The sequence below is a fragment of the Lepisosteus platostomus genome, chromosome 22, assembly GCF_059453375.1.
Source record: "Lepisosteus platostomus isolate fLepPlt1 chromosome 22, fLepPlt1.hap1, whole genome shotgun sequence".
Classification (NCBI taxonomy): domain Eukaryota; kingdom Metazoa; phylum Chordata; class Actinopteri; order Semionotiformes; family Lepisosteidae; genus Lepisosteus; species Lepisosteus platostomus.
Window position 1 is genome coordinate 13131796 of NC_142632.1, and position 15808 is coordinate 13147603.

Consider the following 15808-nt stretch of genomic DNA (forward strand, 5'->3'; position numbering starts at 1 on the left):
CCGACAATTACACAAGCTTAATTTCAAACAAAAAAACAATTGTTTCCCTAAAGGTTGGGGGCATGTGATCTATCACTGCAGAATCTAAAGCATTCCCACAGCTCTGCCCCACTGCCAGCCTGTGTGGGTGACCCCGTGTGTGGAAGTTTGATAACAGAGGACGTATTGAAAAACTGGGTACAGGTTCAGCCTACATCAGGGCAGAAGGCACCAAAACTATGGGAACTATCCAAATGATCAGTTACAGAGGGGAATCTAGAGCTCAGCACAGCATTAAAAATAAATAAACAACACGGATCACAACACATTCTTTCATGAGAAATGCTTAGTGTTCTGCTCTATTGACATGACATCTGCACGTTAAGCCACTTCCTTAATTAATTACTTTAACTGCAGCTACGGTGTATTATTTCTTGAAAAATAGCAGAGCATGGCAAACATATTTTAGCATATAGTGTGTACAGTAAGTACACATCCTTTCCAAGAAGCTAAGGAGTTTAATACAATCCGAAATTACAGAGCCGTCTTCAATTTAAAGAGTGGGCAACAGCTTCACCTTCTATCAGTCCACCCATACTCTGATATACTCCCGATGCTCAAAGATCAAATATCAATGATTTTGATATGCGCACCAGATATGATAAAGGATACTAGAAATACAGAAAAGATGGGGAAAGAGATGCCAAGTAAAACTGTGGTAGAGTTTGTATTTTGTCGGAGACACACTATGACCTGACAAAGGTCCTTTATTTGTCATTTGTGATTTTTTTTCCCCAGACACACTAATGCAGCACACAACATAATTCAAAACAAAGGAAAAGCCTAGGGAGAAATTGCAAAACCCGCTTCACCAGTGCATAACTAACACAATTATTAATTTTAAATTGCTTATATTATTTCTAAATAACAAAATATCTGCCAATAGCCAGGCAATTACACTACTAAGGCTCCTTTAATACATGATTATTGACGGCAATATTATTTTCTTCCTGTATTATGGGTTATTAAGAGTCTATACATGAATTCGCAGCCCCTACACTGAAGTGCAACCTTATGGACAACAAATTATCCTTTCTTCATAATAACCTTAGTCAAGCAGAAATATTTTTGACAAGGAGCATACACTGCAAACCATTTCTGAGTACATCTAATATGACTTTAAATCTCCCAACAAACATCTAAAAAATCAAAATATAATCTCACAATCTAAATGATCTCTATACATAAACAGGAATAGTTATAAAAAGGACATTTAACCTGAGAAATATTACTACCAGAAAGTACGTGGAACAGTATGCAGTTCGTGTGAAGGAGATGTTAAGTCATTTTGAATGTCTGTAAATTCAAATGCTCTGTTTGTCTTGGAACACTTAACAGGCACGACTCAGGCATTAAAAAGCAGATGAGAACCATGTTTTTCTCAGTTTGCCTTCCCACTGGAGCAGAAGATCTTGGAGATACACAGCTCACCACTTTGCCTCTGTCAGCTGCCTAGGTTTTATATCTTGTTTTCTTCTATGTCAATGCAGAAAGAAAAAGATTATATACAATTCGCAGTGCATCTGCAAGCTTGCGGAGGTGGTAACAGTTTTCTCCTTTATAGCTTTGATCATCTTTTATCCTACAGATCTTGATTCAGAGCCTTTGTCAAACAGATGTTTACATGGAGGTACAATGTTTTCTCACTGCGAATGTGCTTTTAACATCTGGAGCTTAGGCTTTGCTTGTAATCTCCTCAAATACTGTTGAAGAATTTAAATGCTTTCCACGTTTCCAGAGCACTGTGCCTGCCTGCAAACAGGGCAAAAAGTTCTGTAAGCTTCTTACTCAGTTAATCTTGAGCATAAATAAATGAGATCACCCTCAGCTAAACATCATTACTCCCAAGCAAAGGCCACAATTTTAAGGGAACACACATCTTGAGCTAGACAGAAAAATCTTTGTATTACACCCAAGCTCTCAAACTTCTTGTAAGTGCATTAGATACTATATTTATTGGCGATATACAGTTAAGATGCTATTACCTTTAGCAATTGTTTTGAGAAAAGCAGAGATTTCTTCTCTGCATTATCAAAAATCCAAACCATCTTGCTCCTCGATTTATATTCTTTCTGCCCATCTGCCTGTAATAAATGGGCCAAAGAAAAATTTATATTTTATATTAAGCCATATAGGCAGGTAATGTGTTCGAGGCCAAAGTTGCCATTTGTATGTTACTGTACAATACCTCACTGGTACTCAAAATGAAACTATTTTTTATGTGGTTGTAATCTGTGATCGTGTTCAACAGCACTTTGATCAGTCTGCGAGAGAGGGAGAGCGATAATGGATATTATGACCGCAGGCACAATGCACTTTGAAACATGGGGCAGCAGTGTTATAATCTCCACAGACAAATGATTTTTAACTTAATGTAACTTAATGAGACCTCTCACATTATCATTGTTAAGGCTGGGTGGCCATCTGGATAAGAAAATTGAGGGGATTAAATAAGAATTAAAAATCTGGGATCTTACTCCTCACATATGCGCGTTTACATTTTATCATCTCAGCTTTGATGACACAGAACAGACACAAGCGGTCTGCTTAAACTCTCAGCTCTCAAGCAGCAATACATTGAAGCCGCCATCATTTATTTCTATATCTGCCATAAAAATGAAGAAAATAAAGGAATGTCTAAATGTATAAAAGGCACAAAAAGGGCAAAAAAAAACATTTCTACTCTTGGTATCCCTCAGACCCTGAACATGCCATAAATATAAAAAATAAATTATTTTCAATTATTCTATCGAGTTAAACAAATCAGCTGTTCTCCACTCAATCAGCAACAGACCCTCTTACTTTCCAAATCACAAAATTATCACTGCAAATTACAGGATGCCGTTTCTGCTTTTGTGCAGTTTTGCTTTGCCGTTTTTGCAACCAAAACCGCCAAAGCAAAGCTAACCCCGTGTGCAACAACAGAAATATGCTACTGTACAGAAGTTGTCTATGAAGCAGGAGTTTCTATCTCACTAGCTGCATTTTACTAGCCTAAAAGGAAACTGAAGCGTGGTTATCTGAACAGTTTATGTCAGAGCCAAGGAAGTAGCTCTCTGTCAAACTGTTACTCTGAACCCCATGTTTAAGGTCTCTTCCTTTTTACATAGCACTGAGAGTTATTCTGTCAATCAGCGCTTTGTGCAGGAAATCTTAGAGCAAGGAGGGAACAGAAATTGTAACACAGAAGACCCCCCTACTTCCTTACACTACAGGAACAGGAATAGAATTCAATCAATTTTCATGTGAATTGGAACCGTCTTCGGGGACGGAACACTGGGCTTTTTATTAATATTGACAGTCTCTAGATTACAAAATTATACATAGAATGGTACTGAATCACTTTCAACTAGGAAATACACCCAGGGACACAAAAATAAAATACATAAATAAATACAGCTTCTGTGTATCAGAATGCCTGTAATCATTTAAATGTGATCCGTTTGGAAATAAACAATTACTTTATCGTTAGGTGAAAAATCGTTGCCCCTGCAGCAGTCATGAGTTCCAATCTGCCTAAGCATTTCTTAGCAAGCCCATAGATACAGTATGTAACTGCCTGCCCTGTTGCCTTAATCTTTCATGTCTCCTGTCCCCTGCTTGGATGGTGAAGTTTTATTTTAGCTGTGCCATGAGAGGTGTGCTCCATAATCTTTTCCACAGCAGACGAGACATTACAATTTCACCCCAAACAGATGCAATGAAAAGGAGGATATTTACAGAGACACATCTTCAAGGTTCCCTCCATCTATACATTTCTATCTACACAGTTGGTAATGGGGCTCATGTAACATTTTTGCTCTGTATAGTATCAAATGTTCTCAGCCAAAGGCGCTCTTACAGCAAAGAATGTTGCTGCACTTGGGGCTTTATGAACAGTATGAATGCATGTTGATACATTAGACAAAGTTATTTAACTGTTTAACTAGTTAAAATAATAATAATTAGTAATAATTGCTTACACTTATATAGCGCTTTTCTGGACACTTCACTCAAAGCGCTTTACAGGTAATGGGGATCCCCCCCACCACCACCAATGTGCAGCCCCACCTGGATGATGTGACAGCAGCCATAGTGCGCCAGAACGCTCACCACACATCAGCTATGAGTGGGGAGGAGAGCAAAGTAATGAAGCCAATTCATAGATGGGGATTATAAGGAGGCCATGATTGGTAAGGGCCAATGGGAAATTTGGCCAGGACGCCGGGGTAACACCCCTACTCTTTTCGAGAAACGCCTCTGGATTTTTAATGACCACAGAGAGTCAGGACCTCAGTTTTACGTCTCATCCCAAGAACAGCGCCTGTTTACAGCATAGTGCCCCCGTCACTATACTGGGGCATTAGGACCCACATGGACCGCAGGGTGAGCGCCCCCTGCTGGCCCCACTAACACCTCTTCCAGCAGCAACCTTAGTTTTTCCCAGGAGTCTCCCATCCAGGTACTGACCAGGCTCACACCTGCTTAACTTCAGTAATACTGTACATAATGAATGTAGTACATGATATATAGTATGTGCCATACAGCATTCTCTGTAAGTGTGTTATTTCTTCTACCTGCTTCATGTCAAATTGGCAGTGTCAAATAATTTGAAAAAGTGTAGGCTTCAAGTAAAAGTGAAATACACCACTACATCAAAGGAGCTTTACTCTTTCTTCCATGTCCTTTCTTCCAAATTTTCCATGAGCCATCCTCATACAAGATTTGTGAGAGCACTCGCTACAAAACATTAAAAGTCTAAGCAATTTTTTGATGAACTATGGAGACCTATTGAACTTCCTAGGGTACCAAGAATGCACACTATTTTGAGTTCTTGGAAAGAGCTCTAACTTGACACAAGTTCAAACAAAAACCTCAAACAAGAGCCCTAACCATTTGAACATTCCCCGGTCCTGTAAATACCCTGACACAGGAGACATCTGTGGTATTAACTAAACCATGGACATGTAACCAAGGAGCTGTGTTTCGACAGCACAGCAGGCAGCTTGACAAGTCTCAGCCCTGGCTTCAGTTTTCGTTTTCACAGAGTATCACCATCCTCACCCTGGTGACAGTTCTCTAAGCTGCCTCGTGGCTTCTCCTGAGATACATTAGATTCCAGCCAGGATAAGATACAATAACGCACTGCATTGAAACTTAAACAACCTGCCACCACCAGGGCTGAAAATACCAAAGACCAGTGCACAAGGTAACAGGGAGAAAGTAAATACCACCATATATACTACACAGCATGAAAAGTGATATCCTGGAGAAGAAACAATTAGAAACAGAGAGCTCTCTTCAGTTCTAGATAAGCAATTTGTGAATCTTTATGATTACATAGATTGATTGGAAGAAATGGCACAGGGTGACTTGCGGGCAATGTAAAAACGCAAAGAAAAACGCATGCATTTTAACGCCAGACAAATGAAATAAGGCTAGTATTTTACCTAACGAAATACAGAAATTTACATTTAGACTGAATGCAGCAATGAAATAAAATAACACAAACATTTCTGAAACCACAGTCTACATGGTGTTTTCTGTAATTGTGAAGGTGATGTAGTCTGATGATAAACACATGTCTAGCAACCAAAGCTGTACCAGACCAGATTCATTTGTAGGAAGTAACAGAATACAAGACTGAAGCATAGATGTCCAATATAGAGCAATGGGCACAATACCAGAAACAATGGTTAAGGCATCTGAATGGCTGTTCTTGCTAAATTTTGGTTTGCAATGATTTGGATAGATTTCTTCTGGCATGCCTCTAAATATAGACAATTCTGAGAATTTTGAATTCAGTAAGTCCATGATGCTGTACTGAAGTGGAAAGAAGAAGAAAAAAGACGACAGTGTATTATCGTTTAGACTACGTGCAAATTAACTAAACCCTCCCCACCCTATCAAGGAAAGACAACCATTAAGCCAGCTGTGCTGGAGAATACTGCCTGGTCCCCACACTGTCTGTTCCCCATCAGCACTGAGGTATGTCTAACACACAATATGATCTTGGCCATGCAGTGCCAGAACATTCAAAAAAGTCAATAAACTAGGAATAATTCTGATCACAAGTGTAGGCCTGTCAATGTCTTTTGTGGACAGTATCCATTACACCTACTTCAACCTCCCTATTCACTTTTTTCGCTTTACAGACGGAATGCTTTTGCCAGATGTTTCTCACAACACAAAGCATCAGCTAGTTTTAAACAATAACTAAAGCCCAAAAAGACCTTCTGTTGTGTACCTTGTCATGCCTGACACTGCATGATTTGCAAAGCTGTGCTTCCAGAAGACTGTCAGAGTGCACTCTGGTTACCCCCAATTTCAAATCAGACCTGGGGACCTGTGGTGCACCCCAAGTTCCATGATGAGGCTGTGTGATAAACTGGCCCCAAGGTCCATCTGTTCCAAGTCAGAAAGGCCAGGCAGACATGGCCTGAGTTGAACTCACTCACTTGTTCTTTTCTAGCTTGTCCATGTCCTGTATGCCTAATGAAAAAAGGTATCTGGTAAGGTGGACAGTCAAAGGCTCCACATTGAAATGGTAATCACATATCAAACTCAAATCTTTTGGGCAGTTCCACCTGATAATCATTCATAAGGACTAATATACAAAGGTTGTTTTAGTTATTCACCCATATATGAAAACAACCTTTTGTATTACTATTATTGTAAAACAATCTTAACAGACCTCACATAGAGCATAGTTTTCACATAGTTTTTTCTTGTGGAACACATTAATGGTATATAGACTTTACACTTTAAAATACACTCAAAATGAAACAATCTGCAACGACAAGTGCACTACAGAATAAATGGATGAAACACAGTCAAAGGCAGCATATATTTCAGAAACCAGTTAGAACTCTTGACAGAAATTTTTAATCGCATGACAACAAAATCTTAAATCTACAAACACATGACAGCTACAGCAAATGTAATCGCATTATAAATGTTTTTATTGATTATATAAAAAAGATTTAAAACTAAGACTATAAAGCTTCAGCAAATGTCTCCAGGTGAATGTTTCTTTTTCATATTCATGACATCAAAATCAATGCAACTACTGTAGATATTCAGGCTCAGGTATTCAATGAAATATTCAATATTTAGAAAAGACCAAAACAATGTAAAAGGCTCCAACAAACATCAATGTCTTATTCTAGAAAAGATCCGATTAGAGTCTATCATTTGCGAATAATTAAAATATTGTTTTGGTTACCTCAGATTCCTTTTTTTAGGTCGGAAATTTTTTTGCACAGTATATTCAAGTATCAGATTTGCAAGTAAGGAAAGGAACACCCAGGAGTGAAGGCAGTCAATTCGAATCATGCTGAGGAAAAAAGAACATCTTGACTTACCTTCTCTGCATACTTGAACTTGACATAGAACCAGCTTGACTTGATCATCCTGTCACCTGCTGCCCCTAAGAAACTGTGCCTGCTGTGGGAATCTGTGATGCCAGAAAGGTTTCTGAGGGATAAGCACTCTCCAGAATGGCATGCAGTAAATGGAGTAAATGATGTTCGTCTCTTTAAATGCCTTCTTTCCCTTTTCCCTCTGTTTAACCTTCTCACTGGCTCCCTCTCCCCGTGTTGCTGCCTGTAAGCCAGGCTGCGCGCGACTCTGTCAGCCTGGCAGTCTGACAGCAGAATTCCTCAAATGGACTTCAGCTGTGTACATCACAAATGGCACATGTCAATAAGCCAAGAGGCTGGCTCCAGAACTGGCTCGGACCCAAAAGACCAGCATCCCCTGTCTTCCATCTCTCTCTCTCCCTATCCTTCTGCTTTCTCCCTCTCTTTCCAAGTACTCTCTCTCTTCCCCACAATGAAATGAATAATGAATTCCAGCATTTCCCCTCCAGACACAGATTAACACCTGGCTAAACATTAGTCTGACAACACACTGCCCATTTGGAGATTGCAGTGCCATGTCTTTAACTCCTTCAACACCGCCCAGTAATGACAGTGCTCCCAGCCACAGCAGCTCACTTTCTGGGAACTGACAAAAGAAACTAAAAAGAGAAAATAAAATAAAAACAAAGGCAGAAATTGTTATGGGGTCAACAGAGAGATGTTCCATTTCTAGAACTGTGAAAGGTATGATTACTAAAAATACATATTTTAAATTATTAAAAAGTATAGTACCCGCAGTATTCTACACATCGGGAGCTGCTGATGTTTCTTGGGAATTACATTCCACCATTACTGGTGCACTGTATTACAAATGTTTTTGTGGAAATAATTTACTTTGGACTAAAGAAATGTAAGCCATAGAAACAAACACCCGCTCTGGTAATAAGGCTCACATTTTTAAATTAATCAAATAATTGCTGCAACTCTCCATAAAATCCTAGAATACCCGTATGGCAACTGTGAAAATGATGGAAATGGGATTCTAAAAGCACAAGGAGAAGGCCCCCCTCATTTCCTACTGCAACTCTGTTAATGTCTTACAGCTCATATACAATACACACTCTGTGTTTAATGATTATGCAATTTGTGAGCTTGGCACAAACTGCAGCCATGTACAGCAGGATCTGAAGTGCACACGAGTTACTCAAATTTGGCCACTCAAGAAGCCAGAACACATGCTTTCTATTACAGAGGGTAACAAAACATCTATATAAAGGCAAACTGAATCTAGCTGTGTAAAAAATTGACTGAGATTCCTAATAAAATTAAATAAATAATTAACTCAATTGAGGGTGAGTTTGTATCACAGAATGAGTGCTAAAGTGCATCATTATTGTGTATAAAAAAACAAACCATAGCCAGGAAATAGGAGGGAAACATACAGTATTGTAACGCTACAGGGTTCAGGTGGGCACCCTCGCCTGCTGCCGTATCAGGTCGGCCCCCCACCGTCGGGGACTTGAACCCGGGCCTCCGGCATCACTCAACAGGTACCCAGCCTGTTGGGCTAAAGAGAGATCTCCCCCCAGCCCAGCGGCTGTGGCCCTGCTATTAAAGGGAAGGGCGGTGACGTCACCGCTCTGGTAAGCCGGCTCTTACACACTCACTGGTGGCCGTATGCGTTACAGTATTAAACACCTTTTATACAAAAACAATGACAGATTTTTGTAAGTAAATATGTGGCCAAAAGCTTTAAGAAACAAGATGTAGAACTGTATTTTCCAGGAGATGACTGTTTCTTGAACCAAAGATTATACTATAAATGCTGATAGCAAGAGTGCTGAAAAGATATTAAGCCTAAGACAAAGCTGGTAGATTATATATTATTTTCAGGGTGTCAGCTTTGCAGCCGGAAGCCACTGCATGTCACACAGACTGAACATTGCAAAAAGCCTTTAGCAAGTATATACTGTACCAAACGTCTGCGAACTGCATATAAAAGCGTGCATTTAAAATTCACCATAAGTAAGGACATTATCAACTGATCTTAAATTTACAGTATGAAAATGTTATCAGTTGACAAATATATTGTAAACGGCTGTACAGTACATGTATTGTGTAATGGGTTCCTTAGCACACCCATAGAGACCTACAGTATGTGAGCTTTTAGCCGCAATTCTAAATGTTGACAAAAATGTCTTCCCCCACAGGGTGAGCCTAACAAAACCGGGACTTTCCCAAACATCTACAGACATTTGGAGTATGTGGAAATAAAGCACGACTGCGTGATAAAGTATTTCTAAGAGAGAAAAAAATCATAAACTGGATGATTCTACCATATTGACGTAAAAAGAAGTTCTGGCGGGTGGTCTTAACACAGCTTTCAAAGCAAGAAACAAAAACATGTTGGCAAGAAGAACCATGGGGTGCAATAAATCACCATTTCAATCTGCTTATTAACTAAAATTGCAGTGTTGCTATCCCTTTTAACGTGCACTTCAGTTCTTTAATAGGTAGTGACTGTGAGCTTGCTGCCCACACAGAGCATTACTCACCCTACAGTGAGCTCTGTACATTGATTATGAAAATGGCAGAAAAGCATTTGCATTTAGAAATGCACATGCATGGCGTGGATATCTTTGCCACCCTGAAATATCCACTCCTCTAATGCAGTAAAAGGTCCAGAAGCACTAGTGTGTAAAACCCATTGAAAGTCCTGCCTGGACTCTAGAGCACAACACTCCACACTCTAAACAGCAGTACACCCTGACATTATCATCTCAAATATGAGCACTAGACTGAGCAGTAGATGAGTGTTATGACCTCTGCTGGGGTAGACATTACAGCACTTCATTAAAATAACCTCTGGAGAATTGTTACCGTCCATTGTCAATAAATATAATGGGCTCCCGAGCACTGAAAATGCACAAAACCTGTTTAGTCTAATTCATCATTCGGCTCAACCCAGTCTGATTAGCAGCTTGGCCTGCTGCTTCAGTTTAATCACTACTGCCTGCCTACTCCCATCTCACAGACTTTAGCACCAGAGCAAGCGTGCCAGTGAAGGTTAGACTCCTTCAACTCTTCTCTTTTCAGCCTCATGTGTGATACCGAGATAGAAAAATAAATTATATCTTTACAGAATAAATTTGAACCATATTATCACTTGTAAGGCATTTAAAGCTGGAACTGGGTTCACGCAGAGGAAAGTCATTGGGGCACCTGCATATCTGTGAAAGGTGCTCACTAGAATACATAAAGAGCCCTTGTGATGTACCCAGCCTCCAGCTAACAGAATGGCTTCTGCAGTCACAGCAAGCACAACTGGGATGGCAGCATTAGCGTATCAGGAAGCCTTCTGAGAAAGTCTAATTATACAGTTTAAAAGCGAGGAGAAGGGTCTTTTTTTTGTCCTGCTGCACCTAAAAGCATGCCAGCTTTTAAACGCAAAAGCTCCCAGATCAGAATGTATGTAAATAGCAGTCCAGCAAGTAGAAAATTATTAGATGGGAATCAGTAAGATGATCTGTTTGAGACTCCTTTTGCCTTATGGACTCTGCTGTAGGCACAGTGCTCTCCGATGGCGCAGTTAGAACTGTAGCCCCAGCTTCTGCAGCACCCAGATGTTCCTGAGCCCAGGGCTGCAGGGCTTAAGCCTGTTTGCAATTTTCCACTCAACCGCCAGTATGAAAAAGCAGAACCCTCATGCAAACTTACCCTTCACTTCCTCCTAAATGCTTTTAGTGGTTACTTTAATCTTTTAAGCTCTTGGGGGCAGATGCAATGCTCACCATCAAATGTACTTACATAATCAAATGGAGAAGGGAAGCAAAAAATGAAAATCAAGGATTCTTCAAACACATTACACTGACACTTGCCACATTAGAAATTCCCCTTTAAACTTGCACAAGGATTTACCTGCCTGATGCTACTTAAGATGATATGCTGTACATAAGAAGCCAAGGGAAATCTGTGTCAAATCACAGCTTAATGCAGTTTGAACATGCATGTGAAGCAAGCTCCACCATGATGTTCTTAACAGATCTATTTAATATGTCTGCACTCACTGAGGCACTGTCTGCACGGTACACTGCCTTTTTTCCTCAAGAGAATAGTCAGTCTCTTATAGCAAATGTACCTTACTAAGAGCTGCATGTTCACTGGAAATGCATATGATTATCACTGTGGACACTCTGATGTAATGATTCATACTGCAACAATAATTTGTGTTTTTCACAAAGTACAAAATTAAGTGACAAAACATTTTACACAGATAGACCCTTAAATTGTCTAAAATTATTAAATTATTAAATGAACTTGAATAATCTGTCCCCTACTTTTAGAAAAGCAAAACAGGGAAATCTACATTTTTATGTTTTCCTGTCATCGATATCATATTAAACCAAATTAAACTATCAGAAGGCCTGGAACATACTGGATTCAAGTTAACTACAGGCATTTGATGGAGAGGAAACAGAGGAAATGGTGATATAAATCGACAGAGCTCTAATCTTTGTTTCTTAGTAATTCGCATCATCCTGATGACAAAATCAATGACCCTGGCAATTTCAGTCAATGCAGTTGTGGGAAAAGTCATAATAACCCATCAAAAGAGTTCACAGAAGCACTGGTCTCTAGGCAAAATGGTAACAGGCAGCTCTTAACCTTCTTAATACGGGTGGGTAAAGGGATCTATTATTGTGAAACCCACATGATGGAAATGTAAACAGCCACTGAAATTGCACATGGCTAATTTGTGAATTCCTTCACTTGAGAGCATAATGGTATTTTATACCACACTCCCAAGTAGATGGATTCCACAGAGCTAGTAAAAGCACTCTAAGTGATGACATAACCTGCTTTCTCATGGGGGGAAAATACTGAATACAAGCAGAGTATTTTTCAGACAAAGGGCTCTTGTACACTGGACCTTCCCTCTGATATCCCCTGAGTGAGCTTTTTATTTCATATACTTTGTGTAAATTCTGTTTAAAGAATACATCATTTTTAAATACTGTTTACATACAGCACAGACACTTCGTGGATTTTGTAAAAGAAGAAGAAGAATTGCATTTCCACAGCACTTTTTTTTACAGTTTACATTTTTATAAAGGTCCGCCTGTTCTGTTGTGTTAAAAAGAGACGGTTATTTTATTTTAGTGGAAATCTAATGTGAACGAGTTTCTCAGATTTCTGGGTGACCAATGACTTTCAAGAACAGCAACTGACATTGGAAAGACTGCAGAGGGAGAAAATAAAAGGTTACACTCGGTTTCAGGCGCAAGCTCCACCAATATCTAATGCCCCAGTTTAACTCCTCAACTAGAGATATTCACTGAGCTTCGCACGCACACATCTTATCCACAACAGAGACCCTTCCTTCACCAGCTGTTCTGTCTTTAGTGAGAATTGGATCAAATGAAAGGCAAGAGAAAGATAAACTGGCCGTAATTACTAGCAGATGAGGGCGAGCAATGGTAAAGACAGGAAGTAGAGGGGCTAGCTAACCCTAGCGTGAATATGATGTAAAGGCCTTGCGTGTCCTCTTCAGGTCTTGGGAAAGGAGCTCGCAAATCATTACCAGCCGTGGAATTCTAGCAGGCCGGCAGAGGTGCCACAATGGACAGCCATTTTCCAGATTTCAGTAAGAAGAAAGAACAATGAGAGGGACTTCTCACTCACACAAGCACAGTACAGCATTATTTTCTCAATTTTTTATCCCCCTTCAGGGCTGTGTAGGGATCAGACTTCTCCCTGTACCCCCCTTCACATTATTTTTTTTTCCTTGCTTATCCTAAAGAATCCCTATACACATGTAGAATAAAGTGAGAGCCATTTCCTGCCAGTGAATCCGAAAACACAATCGATGTGTACAAGGTCAGAGCCCAGTGAGTCTTCTTAACAGGGGTTAGAAGGGGATAAAGGCAGAAGGAACTTTCTGGTGTGTCCCTGAAAGACTGCATTGAGCAGTCAGCAGTCTACAGCAGCTGGATAAATCACATCTTGATTATGCGGAAAAATAATCTGCAAGCACACATATTAAGTCTCAGTGGTGACAGAGGCAATAAGTTGTAATAATTCATTTCTTGTAAAACAGGAAGCTTTGCAATCTAGGCTCATGATTGTGTACTTGGCTAAATTATTTACAAAACACATTTAAATATAATTCTACATTGGTAATAGAGGTAAAATATTCCTAATTTTCTTGATTGAAAAAACTCTCCTACTAAAACTTAATATTTACATGATCTTTGAATAAAATTGTATGACTGCATTGGTACTGTATTGTTGATTGTAGTCTTGATGTTTGTTCTCATTTGGTTTTCGGTTAATAATCCAGAGCATTATTAAGCATTTTTTTTTATTGAGAAGCTTTCTGTCTCTAATTTCAGGTTCTCCAAAAGACCACCTCGATCTTTCCTTTTATTCAATACTTGTACAGGTGCTCTTCAGAATAAGGGGCTTCTGTGGCAAGTCAATTACTTTAATTCATTTTGTAAAATTACTTCAATTACTTTAATTCAGTTGTAAAAATGTCTACATCACTGCAATTTTCAAGTTTATTTAAAATACGAGAAAAGCACTTGTACACTTGGAGAAAGACCATCATTCTGGAACCTCCTGTACAAATCAGCAGGAGATGTAGGAATACCTGAAATAAATAAAGGTCTGTTATATCTTCTGGATGACTTGATCTTTCACAAAAAGGATTTCGACTGACCTTGAAATGGAACTGTCAGCAAATTTACCCAAGGTCATGCCACTATCTATCCACTGCCATGGACTGTGTTGATATGTACAGAGGGGTGATGTGATCTGAGCATCATTTCTGCTTAGCAGACTGAAGAATATGCAGCACATTTGACAGCTACCACCTCCCTAGGCAACAGTGATATGACGATGGTGCCCAAGACGAATACAAGAGCAAAGTTAATGTCATCTGCAGATTTGAGACAGGCATGTACTTGGGCCATTCCCATTGGCTCTGTGAAAAGACAAAAGTCATCTTCAGCAGAATAACATGTACCATATGCTTGCTACAGTCAAGGTCATCAATTCAGCACTGAGTGACTGAAATTAAAGTTGGAATAGGATGTGCTCTGATGAAGGACTTGAGTGCCCATGGCCTTGTTTGAGAAGATAATTGCAGTGCTTTGTTAAAACTCTGCGTAAGTGGAGAATACTAAAATGAAAATATTTCTTATTGTCTTCCACAGTGAGAAAATGGAAAACAGAACACAGATTTGTTTTACAGTCTAGATGTGCTATATCTATTTCATTGACATGAGGTCTTTAAATGAATTCAGTATAATTCAGCAATATTTAAAAAGTCTATGGCCTCTGAAACAGTTTTATTTGTATTATTTTCCAAATCAGATCTGCAGAATGGTTCAGATGTATATACATACTGTATTATATAGCATCAGTGTTAAAAGTGTTAAAAGAAACAGAGGAACTGCAGTAAGCCTAATGGACCTATAACTGAATCTAATTCTGAAAAATGGAATTAAATTCCTGGTCATTTTTTGTTCAAATTGGTGTCTTGAGAATATCCCACTCCAAAAGCAGAAATCACAAAAGCAGATCGTCTATTACATCATCATTGTAATCTAAAAATATGCTAAGCTAATCAGCCATATGTCCATTTACTGCAGGATATAATTTTCTTTTGAAGACCTACTACAACTACATTCCACAATGTCTGGTTTCCAAGACCAGAAAAAAACAAACAGCTATCCCGTGTCTGAGTGAATGATGTTATATTTGGCTTTTTATGCCGAAATTTAATTTGTGCGGAGAGATCACTCCAATTTCACGCACTGATTTTTTTTTCTTTTTCCAGTGAAATCTCCGCAGACAGATCGCTCGCCCAGGAAGAAACCATATGGTCTGTGTGGGCCATGTGGTACTGTGGCTGAGGTCAAAGGAAAAAGAGTCCTTATTGCAAAGAACAGATTGTATCATAGAGCTTTACACCACCAAGAAACGCATAAGCTGCAATGCGGTACTCACTTTATTATGGTTTGATGTATCACATTGGAAACCAATGAAAAAAAGGAAAATATATTATTTCAGCATTTAAATATTTGACCCTGAACTTTGTAATTTGTTAATTAATATTACTTAAACTTAAAACTCATTATAACTTAAAACTCATTAGCTTAAAACTGACTGCACCTAGAGGTGTGCCAGACACGTTTGCAAAAGGCTCATGAAAGACAAGAAATACAAAAGGAATACCTTATCTTATATGTCTTTAAAATACACATTATATATAATACATACAAATACTGTATATCATTTAAAGACAAACCTATTGCAACTACTGGCAAACTTACATCTTATGCATCATAACATAAATGTTAGTGCAACTCACAACAGGGGTGTGATTTCCAGAATTGTTTTACTGTAGTCCCTAAAAATGAACA

The 15808-nt window shown here is 39.0% G+C and overlaps 1 protein-coding gene across 14 annotated transcripts in view; it reads right to left on the reverse strand.

The window, feature by feature from the left end:
- Positions 1–15808, reverse strand: part of auts2a (activator of transcription and developmental regulator AUTS2 a) — a 320347-nt gene that overhangs the window by 222911 nt on the left and 81628 nt on the right. For 2 of the 14 annotated variants that reach the window (XM_088616435.1, XM_088616433.1), the window contains exon 1: positions 7383–7797. The exons of the other annotated variants lie outside the window; for them this stretch is intronic. In XM_088616435.1, coding sequence (XP_088472561.1) covers positions 7383–7430 — 48 coding nt within the window. In that variant the 5' untranslated portion in view covers positions 7431–7797. Of the gene's footprint in view, positions 1–7382; positions 7798–15808 lie in introns of those variants that run through there. 14 annotated transcript variants of the gene reach the window in all.